The 14,512-nt window shown below is 47.9% G+C and overlaps 1 protein-coding gene across 2 annotated transcripts in view; it reads right to left on the reverse strand.

The window, feature by feature from the left end:
• LOC109876485 (AP-3 complex subunit sigma-2) overlaps positions 1-14,512 on the reverse strand; it is a 137,485-nt gene that overhangs the window by 121,517 nt on the left and 1,456 nt on the right. Inside the window, exons 3-6 of one of the 2 annotated variants that reach the window (XM_031820394.1) lie at positions 14,190-14,301; positions 10,161-10,232; positions 5,127-5,234; positions 856-1,105 (exon numbers count right to left, since the gene is read on the reverse strand). In XM_031820394.1, the coding sequence (XP_031676254.1) occupies positions 980-1,105; positions 5,127-5,234; positions 10,161-10,232; positions 14,190-14,301 (418 nt within the window). In that variant the 3' untranslated portion in view covers positions 856-979. Of the gene's footprint in view, positions 1-855; positions 1,106-5,126; positions 5,235-10,160; positions 10,233-14,189; positions 14,302-14,512 lie in introns of those variants that run through there. The other variant, XM_031820395.1, reaches the window with a different exon arrangement.

Here is a 14,512-nt window from a genome sequence, read left to right on the forward strand (position 1 = left end):
AATTTTAATTTATTTATTTATTTTGCTCCTTTGCACCCCATTATTTTTTTATTTCTACTTTGCACATTCTTCCATTGCAAAACTACCATTCCAGTATTTTACTTGCTATATTGTATTTACTTTGCCATCATGGCCTTTTTTGCCTTTACCTCCCTTCTCACCTCATTTGCTCACATTGTATATAGACTTGTTTATACTGCATTATTGACTGTATGTTTGTTTTTACTCCATGTGTAACTCTGTGTCGTTTTATCTGTCGAACTGCTTCGCTTTATCTTGGCCAGGTCGCAATTGTAAATGAGAACTTGTTCTCAACTTGCCTACCTGGTTAAATAAAGGTAAAATAAATAAACATTAGACCAAAAGGGCAGAAGCCCCCATAGGGCTCTGGTTAAAAGTAGTGCACTATATAGGGAATATGGTGCCATAGGACTCTGGTCTAAAGTCGTGCACTATATAGGGAATAGAGTGCCATAGGGCTCTGGTCTAAAGTAGTGCACTATATAGGGAATAGGGTGCCATAGGGTTCTGGTCTAAAGTAGTGCACTATATAGGGAATAGAGTGTCATAGGGCTCTGGTCTAAAGTAGTGCACTATATAGGGTGCCATAGGGCTCTGGTCTAAAGTAGTGCACTATATAGGGAATAGGGTGCCATAGGGCTCTGGTCTAAAGTAGAGCACTATATAGGGTGCCATAGGGCTCTGGTCTAAAGTAGAGCACTATATAGGGTGCCATAGGGCTCTGGTCTAAAGTAGAGCACTATATAGGGTGCCATAGGGCTCTGGTCTAAAGTAGAGCACTATATAGGGTGCCATAGGGCTCTGGTCTAAAGTAGTGCACTATATAGGGAATAGGGTGCCATAGGGCTCTGGTCTAAAGTAGTGCACTATATAGGGTGCCATAGGGCTCTGGTCTAAAGTAGTGCACTATATGGGGAATAGGGTGCCGTTTGGGCCTAGCCCCTGCTCCACTCCATGGTCAGAAAGGAGAGAGGCTGGGCACTTTGATATTGATGTCTCCGATGTTGATGTTGCGAGGCATTTCTGGGAGGTTGATGTTCTTGACGGCGGAGACAGCCCGCGCCGGCGCTGCAGAGAAGCCCCCCTGAAACAGACACAACTCTGCTTTGAGGCTTTTCTACACCAGCTGTGGAGATGATGAAATACACAGCAATGAAATGAACTCATCAGGTGTAATAGAGAGAGGAGACTAAAGGGTCTGGTTATGGACATCATGTGTCTGGGAGACATCTGTGTCTGGGAGACCAGGGGTCGTATTCACTAGGAACCGAGGAACGTTCATCTCTGTCTGGGAGACCAGGGGTCGTATTCACTAGGAACGTTCATCTCTGTCTGGGAGACCAGGGGTCGTATTCACTAGGAACGTTCATCTCTGTCTGGGAGACCAGGGGTCGAATTCACTAGGAACGTTCATCTCTGTCTGGGAGACCAGGGGTCGTATTCACTAGGAACCGAGGAACGTTCATCTCTGTCTGGGAGACCAGGGGTCTTATTCACTAGGAACGTTCATCTCTGTCTGGGAGATCAGGGGTCGTATTCACTAGGAACGTTCATCTCTGTCTGGGAGACAAGACTTATTCATTAGGAACCGAGGAACGTTCATCTCTGTCTGGGAGGCCAGGGGTCGTATTCACTAGGAATGTTCATCTCTGTCTGGGAGACCAGGGGTCGTATTCACTAGGAACGTTCATCTCTGTCTGCGAGACCAGGGGTCGTATTCACTAGGAACAGAGGAACGTTCATCTCTGTCTGGGAGACCAGGGGTCGTATTCACTAGGAACGTTCATCTCTGTCTGGGAGACCAGGGGTCGTATTCACTAGGAACCGAGGAACGTTCATCTCTGTCTGGGCGACCAGGGGTCGTATTCACTAGGAACGTTCATCTCTGTCTGGGAGACCAGGGGTCGTATTCACTAGGAACGTTCATCTCTGTCTGCGAGACCAGGGGTCGTATTCACTAGGAACAGAGGAACGTTCATCTCTGTCTGGGAGACCAGGGGTCGTATTCACTAGGAACCGAGGAACGTTCATCTCTGTCTGGGAGACCAGGGGTCGTATTCACTAGGAACGTTCATCTCTGTCTGGGAGACGTATTCACTAGGAACCAAGGAACGTTAATCTCTGTCTGGGAGACCAGGGGTCGTATTCACTAGGAACGTTCATCTCTGTCTGGGAGACCAGGGGTCGTATTCACTAGGAACGTTCATCTATGTCTGCGAGACCAGGGGTCGTATTCACTAGGAACCGAGGAACGTTCATCTCTGTCTGGGAGACCAGGGGTTGTATTCACTAGGAACGTTCATCTCTGTCTGGGAGACCAGGGGTCGTATTCACTAAGAACCGAAGAACGTTCATCTCTGTCTGGGAGACCAGGGTCGTATTCACTAGGAACCGAGGAACGTTCATCTCTGTCTGGGAGACCAGGGGTCGTATTCACTAGGAACGTTCATCTCTGTCTGCGAGACCAGGGGTCTTATTCACTAGGAACGTTCATCTCTGTCTGGGAGACCAGGGGTCGTATTCACTAGGAACGTTCATCTCTATCTGGGAGACCAGGGGTCGTATTCACTAGGAACGTTCATCTCTGTCTGCGAGACCAGGGGTCGTATTCACTAGGAACAGAGGAACGTTCATCTCTGTCTGGGAGACCAGGGGTCTTATTCACTAGGAACGTTCATCTCTGTCTGGGAGACCAGGGGTCGTATTCACTGGGAACGTTCATCTCTGTCTGCGAGACCAGGGGTCTTATTCACTAGGAACCGAGGAACGTTCATCTCTGTCTGGGAGACCAGGGTCGTATTCACTAGGAACCGAGGAACGTTCATCTCTGTCTGGGAGACCAGAGGTCGTATTCACTAGGAACGTTCATCTCTGTCTGCGAGACCAGGGGTCTTATTCACTAGGAACGTTCATCTCTGTCTGGGAGACCAGGGTCGTATTCACTAGGAACCGAGGAACGTTCATCTCTGTCTGGGAGACCAGGGTCGTATTCACTAGGAACCTAAAGGTCTAGAGTCTAGACTAACAGCCCTAAAGGTCTAGAGTCTAGACTAACAGCCCTAAAGGTCTAGAGTCTAGACTAACAGCCCTAAAGGTCTAGAGTCTAGACTAACAGCCCTAAAGGTCTAGAGTCTAGACTAACAGCCCTAAAGGTCTAGAGTCTAGACTAACAGCCCTAAAGGTCTAGACTAACAGCACTAAAGGTCTAGACTAACAGCCCTAAAGGTCTAGACAAACAGCCGTAAAGGTCTAGAGTCTAGACTAACAGCCCTAGAGGTCTAGAATAACAGCCCTAAAGGTCTAGAGTCTAGAATAACAGCCCTAAAGGTCTAGAATAACAGCCCTAAAGGTCTAGAGTCTAGAATAACAGCCCTAAAGGACTAACTACAGGACCAGTCACCAGACTAACAGAGGACTAACTACAGGGCCAGTCACCAGACTAACAGAGGACTAACTATAGGGCCAGTCACCAGACTAACAGAGGACTAACTACAGGGCCAGTCACCAGACTAACAGAGGACTAACAACAGGACCAGTCACCAGACTAACAGAGGACTAACTACAGGACCAGTCACCAGACTAACAGAGGACTAACTACAGGACCAGTGAACAGACTAACAGAGGACTAACTACAGGGCCAGTCACCAGACTAACAGAGGACTAACTACAGGACCAGTCACCAGACGAACAGAGGACTAACTACAGGACCAGTCACCAGACTAACAGAGGACTAACTACAGGACCAGTCACCAGACTAACAGAGGACAGACTAACTACAGGACCAGTCACCAGACTAACAGAGGACTAACTACAGGGCCAGTCACCAGACGAACAGAGGACTAACTACAGGGCCAGTCACCAGACTAACAGAGGACTAACTACAGGACCAGTCACCAGATTAACAAAGGACTAACTACAGGACCAGTCACCAGACGAACAGAGGACTAACTACAGGACCGGTCACCAGACTAACAGAGGACTAACTACAGGACCAGTCACCAGACTAACAGAGGACTAACTACAGGACCAGTCACCAGACTAACAGAGGACTAACTACAGGACCAGTCACCAGACTAACAGAGGACTAACTACAGGACCAGTCACCAGATTAACAAAGGACTAACTACAGGACCAGTCACCAGACTAACAGAGGACTAACTACAGGACCAGTCACCAGACTAACAGAGGACTAACTACAGGAACAGTGAACAGACTAACAGAGGACTAACTACAGGACCAGTCACCAGTCTAACAGAGGACTAACTACAGGACCAGTCACCAGACGAACAGAGGACTAACTACAGGACCAGTCACCAGACTAACAGAGGACTAACTACAGGACCAGTCACCAGACGAACAGAGGACTAACTACAGGACCAGTCACCAGACTAACAGAGGACTAACTACAGGACCAGTGAACAGACTAACAGAGGACTAACTACAGGGCCAGTCACCAGACTAACAGAGGACTAACTACAGGACCAGTCACCAGACGAACAGAGGACTAACTACAGGACCAGTCACCAGACTAACAGAGGACTAACTACAGGACCAGTCACCAGACTAACAGAGGACAGACTAACTACAGGACCAGTCACCAGACTAACAGAGGACTAACTACAGGGCCAGTCACCAGACTAACAGAGGACAGACTAACTACAGGACCAGTCACCAGACTAACAGAGGACTAACTACAGGGCCAGTCACCAGACGAACAGAGGACTAACTACAGGGCCAGTCACCAGACTAACAGAGGACTAACTACAGGACCAGTCACCAGATTAACAAAGGACTAACTACAGGACCAGTCACCAGACGAACAGAGGACTAACTACAGGACCAGTCACCAGACTAACAGAGGACTAACTACAGGACCAGTCACCAGACGAACAGAGGACTAACTACAGGACCAGTCACCAGACTAACAGAGGACTAACTACAGGACCAGTCACCAGACTAACAGAGGACTAACTACAGGACCAGTCACCAGACTAACAGAGGACTAACTACAGGACCAGTCACCAGACGAACAGAGGACTAACTACAGGACCAGTCACCAGACTAACAGAGGACTAACAACAGGACCAATAAGTGAACTGACTAACCTCTGATTTCTCCATGCGGTTCTGCAGCTCTACCTGGCCCACGATCTCATTCATGTTGGTCTCCAGCACCATCCCCCCCATCACCACCTCCTGAAGGATGAAGTGGACCTGTAAAGGATAGGTATATAACAAGGTAATGTAGCAGACCTGTAAATGATAGGTATATAACAAGGTAATGTAGCAGACCTGTAAATGATAGGTATATAACAAGGTAATGTAATGGACCTGTAAATGATAGGTATATAACAAGGTAATGTAGTGGACCTGTATATAGCTTCCACATTGACTCTGTACCGTAACACCCTGTATATAGCCTCTACATTGACTCTGTACCGGTACCCCCTGTATATAGCTTCCACATTGACTCTGTACCGTAACACCCTGTATATAGCCTCCACATTGACTCTGTACCGGTACCCCCTGTATATAGCCTCCACATTGACTCTGTACCAGTACCACCTGTATATAGCCTCCACATTGACTCTGTACCGGTACCCCCCTGTATATAGCCTCCACATTGACTCTGTACCGAAACACCCTGTATATACAGTGCCTTGCGAAAGTATTCGGCCCCCTTGAACTTTGCGACCTTTTGCCACATTTCAGGCTTCAAACATAAAGATATAAAACTGTATTTTTTGTGAAGAATCAACAACAAGTGGGACACAATCATGAAGTGGAACGACATTTATTGGATATTTCAAACTTTTTTAACAAATCAAAAACTGAAAAATTGGGCGTCCACATTTGGACATCTTGGCCATGTTCTGTTATAATCTCCACCCGGCACAGCCAGAAGAGGACTGGCCACCCCACATAGCCTGGTTCCTCTCTAGGTTTCTTCCTAGGTTTTGGCCTTTCTAGGGAGTTTTTCCTAGCCACCATGCTTCTACACCTGCATTGCTTGCTGTTTGGGGTTTTAGGCTGGGTTTCTGTACAGCACTTTGAGATATCAGCTGATGTACGAAGGGCTATATAAATACATTTGATTTGTACCGGTACCCCCTGTATATAGCCTCCACATTGACTCTATACCGGTACCCCATGTATATAGCCTCCACATTGACTCTGTACCGGTACCCCCTGTATATGGGTGGTTGGTGACCTCTGCCCCAACACACAGTACAAATGGGTTTTAAATAGTCCTCCAGTCAAATCCCAGATAGACCCAGAGCCCCTACCAATCGACAGTTCCTCCAGTCAATCCCAGATAGACCCAGAGCCCCTACCAATCGACAGTTCCTCCAGTCAATCCCAGATAGACCCAGAGCCCCTACCAATCGACAGTTCCTCCAGTCAATCCCAGATAGATCCTGAGCCCCTCCAGTCAATCACAGATAGACCTAGAGCCCCTCCAGTCAATCCCAGATAGATCCTGAGCCCCTCCAGTCAATCACAGATAGACCCAGAGCCCCTCCAGTCAATCCCAGATAGATCCTGAGCCCCTCCAGTCAATCACAGATAGATCCTGAGCCCCTCCAGTCAATCACAGATAGACCTAGAGCCCCTCCAGTCAATCCCAGATAGATCCTGAGCCCCTCCAGTCAATCACAGATAGACCTAGAGCCCCTCCAGTCAATCCCAGATAGATCCTGAGCCCCTCCAGTCAATCACAGATAGATCCTGAGCCCCTCCAGTCAATCCCAGATAGATCCTGAGCCCCTCCAGTCAATCCCAGATAGACCTAGAGCCCCTCCAGTCAATCCCAGATAGACCCAGAGCCCCTCCAGTCAATCACAGATAGACCCAGAGGCCCTACCCATTGACAGTTCCTCCAGTCAATCACAGATAGACCCAGAGCCCCTCCAGTCAATCCCAGATAGACCCAGAGCCCCTACCAATCGACAGTTCCTCCAGTCAATCCCAGATAGATCCTGAGCCCCTCCAGTCAATCACAGATAGACCTAGAGCCCCTCCAGTCAATCACAGATAGACCCAGAGGCCCTACCCATTGACAGTTCCTCCAGTCAATCACAGATAGACCCAGAGCCCCTACCCATTGACAGTTCCTCCAGTCAATCACAGATAGACCCAGAGCCCCTCCAGTCAATCACAGATAGACCCAGAGGCCCTACCCATTGACAGTTCCTCCAGTCAATCACAGATAGACCCAGAGCCCCTACCCATTGACAGTTCCTACAAATTGGTTATAGGGAATGGTTCAACCACTACACTCTCTGTAGAAACTAATATAGAACTTTGCTCCCCATAGCAGAACAATCGTGGGTCTACATATTCCTCTTTATCAGTACATGTTGCAGGTAAACTTTGCATGATAAAAAATGTGTCACACAGGCTGCATTTCTGCCTGCTCAGATACATACGAAAACATTAAGTGAACCCGGGAATTGATCGAAAATCGCTCAGAAACGCACAAACAAGACCAACAATGCAATATAATATGACTTACATTTTCAGTTACTAGGCCTAAATGAAACCAAGATGGCTCTGACCACGCTGGTATGCTCTGCCCATCTGATACCTCCAACAGACCTAGGTCAGCCCCTCTGATACCTCCAATAGACCAAGATCAGGCCCTCTGATACCTCCAACAGACCTCCGACAGACCTAGGTCAGCCCATCAGATACCTCCAACAGACCTAGGTCAGCCCATCAGATACCTCCAACAGACCTCCAACAGAGCTAGGTCAGCCGCTCTGATACCTCCAACAGACCTAGGTCAGCCCATCAGACCTCCAACAGACCTAGGTCAGCCCATCAGATACCTCCAACAGACCTAGGTCAGCCCATCAGATACCTCCAACAGACCTAGGTCAGCCCCTCTGACCTCCAACAGACCTAGGTCAGCCCCTCTGAGACCTCCAACCGACCTAGGTCAGCCCCTCTGACCTCCAACAGACCTAGGTCAGCCCCTCTGACCTCCAACAGACCTAGGTCAGCCCCTCTGAGACCTCCAACCGACCTAGGTCAGCCCATCAGACCTCCAACAGACCTCCAACAGACCTAGGTCAGCCCCTCTGACCTCCAACAGACCTAGGTCAGCCCCTCTGAGACCTCCAACCGACCTAGGTCAGCCCATCAGACCTCCAACAGACCTCCAACCGACCTAGGTCAGCCCCTGACCTCCAATAGACCTAGGTCAGCCGCTCTGATACCTCCAACAGACCTAGGTCAGCCCCTCAGACCTCCAACAGACCTAGGTCAGCCCATCAGACCTCAGACCTCCAACAGACCTAGGTCAGCCCCTCAGACCTCCAACAGACCTAGGTCAGCCCCTCTGACCTCCAACAGACCTAGGTCAGCCACTCTGAGACCTCCAACAGACCTCCAACAGACCTAGGTCAGCCCCTCAGACCTCCAACAGACCTAGGTCTGTACTACCTGAATCCACACAGCAGGGTTTCATCTAGGCTGCTTCAGCAAGGCTTCCCCTGCTACTACCTGAATCCACACAGCAGGGTTTCATCTAGGCTGCCTCAGCAGGGGTTCATCTAGGCTGCCTCAGCAGGGGTTCATCTAGGCTGCCTCAGCAGGGGTTCATCTAGGCTGCCTCAGCAAGGCTTCCCCTGCTACTACCTAGCTCCACACAGCAGGGTTTCATCTAGGCTGCCTTAGCAGGGTTTCATCTAGGCTGCCTCAGCAAGGCTTCCCCTGCTACTGCCTGGCTCCACACAGCAGGGTTTCATCTAGGCTGCCTTAGCAGGGTTTCATCTAGGCTGCCTTAGCAGGGTTTCATCTAGGCTGCCTTAGCAGGGTTTCATCTAGGCTGCCTCAGCAAGGCTTCCCTGCTACTACCTAGCTCCACACAGCAGGGTTTCATCTAGGCTGCCTTAGCAGGGTTTCATCTAGGCTGCCTCAGCAAGGCTTTCCTGCTACTACCTAGCTCCACACAGCAGGGTTTCATCTAGGCTGCCTTAGCAGGGTTTCATCTAGGCTGCCTCAGCAAGGCTTTCCTGCTACTACCTAGCTCCACACAGCAGGGGTTCATCTAGGCTGCCTCAGCAAGGCTTCCCTGCTACTAGCTAGTTCCACACAGCAGGGGTTCATCTAGGCTGCCTCAGCAAGGCTTCCCTGCTACTAGCTAGTTCCACACAGCAGGGGTTCATCTAGGCTGCCTCAGCAAGGCTTCCCTGCTACTACCTAGCTCCACACAGCAGGGTTTCATCTAGGCTGCCTCAGCAAGGCTTCCCTGCTACTACCTAGCTCCACACAGCAGGGTTTCATCTAGGCTGCCTCAGCAAGGCTTCCCTGCTACTACCTAGCTCCACACAGCAGGGTTTCATCTAGGCTGCCTCAGCAAGGCTTCCCTGCTACTACCTAGCTCCACACAGCAGGGTTTCATCTAGGCTGCCTCAGCAAGCCTTCCCTGCTACTACCTAGCTCCACACAGCAGGGGTTCATCTAGGCTGCCTCAGCAAGGCTTCCCTGCTACTACCTAGCTCCACACAGCAGGGTTTCATCTAGGCTGCCTCAGCAAGGCTTCCCTGCTACTACCTAGCTCCACACAGCAGGGTTTCATCTAGGCTGCCTCAGCAAGGCTTCCCTGCTACTAGCTAGTTCCACACAGCAGGGGTTCATCTAGGCTGCCTCAGCAAGGCTTCCCTGCTACTACCTAGCTCCACACAGCAGGGTTTCATCTAGGCTGCCTCAGCAAGGCTTCCCTGCTACTACCTAGCTCCACACAGCAGGGTTTCATCTAGGCTGCCTCAGCAAGGCTTCCCTGCTACTACCTAGCTCCACACAGCAGGGTTTCATCTAGGCTGCCTCAGCAAGGCTTCCCTGCTACTACCTAGCTCCACACAGCAGGGGTTCATCTAGGCTGCCTCAGCAAGGCTTCCCTGCTACTACCTAGCTCCACACAGCAGGGTTTCATCTAGGCTGCCTCAGCAAGGCTTCCCCTGCTAGTCATTCCCTCCTGAAGGCTTTCCTCATATTGAATGCATATTGTGTCTATAAACCAGCTGCCATGTTATACACAGAAGTGTATTTATTACTCTAATGCATCAAAGAGTGTCACAAGCCTAAACTTGGCAACGCTGACCTTGTAAATGGTTTCCATGGAGATGAACTCACCTTATCCATGTGGAAAATGAGGTCCAGCTCACAGACGTTCTCAAAGCATTTGTCCAGAGTTTCCACAAACACCTACAGAGGAGATATTGTCAAGTCATCCATCTTATGTTAAGTATACAGTACCAGTCAAAGGTTTGGACACAATCCAGGGTGTGTCTTTATTTTCAGTATTTACTACATTGTAGAATAATAGTGAAGTCATCAAAACTATGCAATAACACATATGGAATCAGGTAGTAACCCTTTTTTTTAAGTGTTGAACAAATCAAAATATATTTTATATTTTAAATTCTTCAAAGTAGCCACCCTTTGCCTTGACAGCTTTGCATTATCTTGACATTCTCTCAACCAGCTTCACCTGGAATGCTTTTCCAACAGTCTTGAAGGAGTTTCCACATATGCTGAGCACTTTTTGGCTGCTTTCCCTTCACTCTGCGGTCCAAAACATCCCAAACCATCTCAATTGGGTTGAGGTCGGGTGATTGTGGAGGCCAGGTCATAGTTTTGATGTATTCACTATTATTTTACAATGTAGAAAATAGTAAAAAATGAAGAAAAACCCTGGAATGAGTAGGTGTGTCTGGTAATAGTAATGTATGTAAGAATGATGTAATACACAACCTACAGTGCATTCGTTAAGACCTCTTCTCTTGTTACCCATGTTGTTACATTACAGCCTTATTGTAAAATGGATTAAATCTACAAACTACACACCATAATGACAAAGACAAAACAGGATATTAGAAATATCAGATTTACATAAGTATTCAGAATCTTTGCTATGAGACTAACTTGAGCTCAGGTGCATCCTGTTTCCATTGATCATGCTTGATGATGTTTCTACAACTTGGCTATATACAGGGTGTTACGGTACAGAGTCAATGTGGAGGCTATATACATGGGGTACCGGTACAGAGTCAATGTGGAGGCTATATACAGGGGGTACCGGTACAGAGTCAATGTGGAGGCTATATACAGGGTGGTACCGGTACAGAGTCAATGTGGAGGCTATATACAGGGTGTTACGGTATAGAGTCAATGTGGAGGCTATATACAGGGGGTACCGGTAGAGAGTCAATGTGGAGGCTATATATAGGGTGTTACGGTATAGAGTCAATGTGGAGGCTATATACAGGTGGGTACCGGTACAGAGTCAATGTGGAGGCTATATACACGTGGGTACCGGTACAGAGTCAATGTGGAGGCTATATACAGGGTGTTACGGTACAGAGTCAATGTGGAGGCTATATACAGGGGGGTACCGGTACAGAGTCAATGTGGAGGCTACATACAGGGGGGTACCGGTACAGAGTCAATGTGGAGGCTATATACAGGGGGTACTGGTACAGAGTCAATGTGGAGGCTATATACAGGGGGTTACGGTACAGAGTCAATGTGGAGGCTATATATAGGGTGTTACGGTACAGAGTCAATGTGGAGGCTATATACAGGGTGTTACGGTACAGAGTCAATGTGGAGGCTATATACAGGGGGTACTGGTACAGAGTCAATGTGGAGGCTATATACAGGGGGTTACGGTAGAGAGTAAATGTGGAGGCTATATATAGGTGGGTACCGGTACAGAATGTGGAGGCTATATACAGGGGGCTATATACAGGAGGTACCAGTACAGAGTCAATGTGGATGATATATACAGGGGGTACTGGTACAGAGTCAATGTGGAGGCTATATACAGGGTGTACCAGTACAGAGTCAATGTGGATGATATATACAGGGGGTACTGGTACAGAGTCAATGTGGAGGCTATATACAGGGTGTACCAGTACAGAGTCAATGTGGATGATATATACAGGGGGCTATATACAGGAGGTACCAGTACAGAGTCAATGTGGATGATATATACAGGGTGTACCAGTACAGAGTCAATGTGGATGATATATACAGGGGGTACTGGTACAGAGTCAATGTGGAGGCTATATACAGGGTGTACCAGTACAGAGTCAATGTGGATGATATATACAGGGGGCTATATACAGGAGGTACCAGTACAGAGTCAATGTGGATGATATATACAGGGGGCACCGGTACAGAGTCAATGTGGAGGCTATATACAGGGGGTACCGGTAGAGAGTCAATGTGGAGGCTATATACAGGGTGTACCAGTACAGAGTCAATGTGGATGATATATACAGGGGGCACCGGTACAGAGTCAATGTGGAGGCTATATACAGGGGGTACCGGTAGAGAGTCAATGTGGAGGCTATATACAGGGTGTACCAGTACAGAGTCAATGTGGATGATATATACAGGGGGTACCGGTACAGAGTCAATGTGCCAGTTCGTCGAGGTAATACCTACATGTCGGTAGAGTTAAAGTTACTTTGCATAGATAATAAACAAAGTTTGCCCAGCAGCTGGGTTGGGTTTTTACGCTCAACAGTTTCCCGTGTGTATCAAGATTGGTCCACCACCCCATGGGCATCCAGCCAATTTGACGCAACTGTGGGAAGCATTGGAGTCAACATGGGCCAGCATCCCTGTGGAACGCTTTCAACACCTTGTAGTCCATGCCTGGAGGAGTTGAGGCTGTTCTGAGGGCAAAAGGGGGAGGGGTTCCTCAATATTAGGAAGGTGTTCTTAATGTTTTGTACACTCAGTGTATATTTGCTCAATACACACCCATCAGTAGGCTTTACAATGTCATGTATCGTGAGTTCAAGGGTCATTAGTGGTCACTGAAGATCAAGACAAGAAGCGTATCTAAAGCATATCCCGACTTGTCATAACCTTGAACAGCAACTCCACCACCACACAATCAAAAACAATACAGGTTTGAAAGCGTTGTCTTCTGTCTATTTAATGATATGTTAGCATTGAAAGTGGATACAGGTCATCAACTTGAACCCACCCCAACTACCACCACCATAAAAATGTTCAAGTGTTTGAAAGCACTGCATCTCAGTGCTAGAGGCGTCACTACAGACCCTGGTTCGATTCCAGGCTGTATCACTACCGGCTGTGATTGCGAGTCCTATAGGGCTGACTGTCTGGGAAAGGAGAGGTGAGTGGACAGTACAGCTGACTGTCTGTATAGATGGTAACACAACCCTGCTGTTCTACAGAGTTATAGATGGTAACACAACCCTACTGTTCTACAGAGTTATAGATGGTAACACAACCCTACTGTTCTACAGAGTTATAGATGGTAACACAACCCTACTGTTCTACAGAGTTATAGATGGTAACACAACCCTGCTGTTCGACAGAGTTATAGATGGTAACACAACCCTGCTGTTCGAAAGAGTTATAGATGGTAACACAACCCTACTGTTCTACAGAGTTATAGATGGTAACACAACCCTACTGTTCTACAGAGTTATAGATGGTAACACACCACACAACCCTGCTGTTCTACAGTTATAGATGGTAACACAACCCTACTGTTCTACAGAGTTATAGATGGTAACACAACCCTACTGTTCTACAGAGTTATAGATGGTAACACAACCCTACTGTTCTACAGAGTTATAGATGGTAACACAACCCTGCTGTTCTACAGAGTTATAGATGGTAACACAACCCTGCTGTTCTACAGTTATAGATGGTAACACAACCCTACTGTTCTACAGAGTTATAGATGGTAACACAACCCTACTGTTCTACAGAGTTATAGATGGTAACACAACCCTGCTGTTCTACAGAGTTATAGATGGTAACACAACCCTACTGTTCTACAGAGTTATAGATGGTAACACAACCCTACTGTTCTACAGAGTTATAGATGGTAACACAACCCTACTGTTCTACAGAGTTATAGATGGTAACACAACCCTGCTGTTCGACAGAGTTATAGATGGTAACACAACCCTACTGTTCTACAGAGTTATAGATGGTAACACAACCCTGCTGTTCTACAGTTATAGATGGTAACACACCACACAACCCTACTGTTCTACAGAGTTATAGATGGTAACACAACCCTACTGTTCTACAGAGTTATAGATGGTAACACAACCCTACTGTTCTACAGAGTTACAGACGGTAACATAGCAACAGTTGCCAACCCACCTGTATTAGATCCAGAATACCGAGCTCACTCTCAGAGGAGTCCACACAGAACACAAAGTACAGTGTTGCGTAGTGCCGGTAGATCAACTTGTAGTCCGAGCCACCGATCAAACTGCAAATAGAGAAATTATATTATTAGTCTATTCTGCAATGTCTGATTCGGTCCAACTTTAACTCATCTGCCAGGGAATTGATGATTGATTGCCGGTCATATGAGCTGAACACTTCGGTCAAACAATACTTCCCAGGGGCGGCAGCGTAGCCTAGTGGTTAGAGCGTTGGACTATTAACCGGAAGGTTGCGAGTTCAAACCCCTGAGCTGA

The sequence above is a fragment of the Oncorhynchus kisutch genome, unplaced genomic scaffold (assembly GCF_002021735.2).
Source record: "Oncorhynchus kisutch isolate 150728-3 unplaced genomic scaffold, Okis_V2 scaffold3334, whole genome shotgun sequence".
Classification (NCBI taxonomy): domain Eukaryota; kingdom Metazoa; phylum Chordata; class Actinopteri; order Salmoniformes; family Salmonidae; genus Oncorhynchus; species Oncorhynchus kisutch.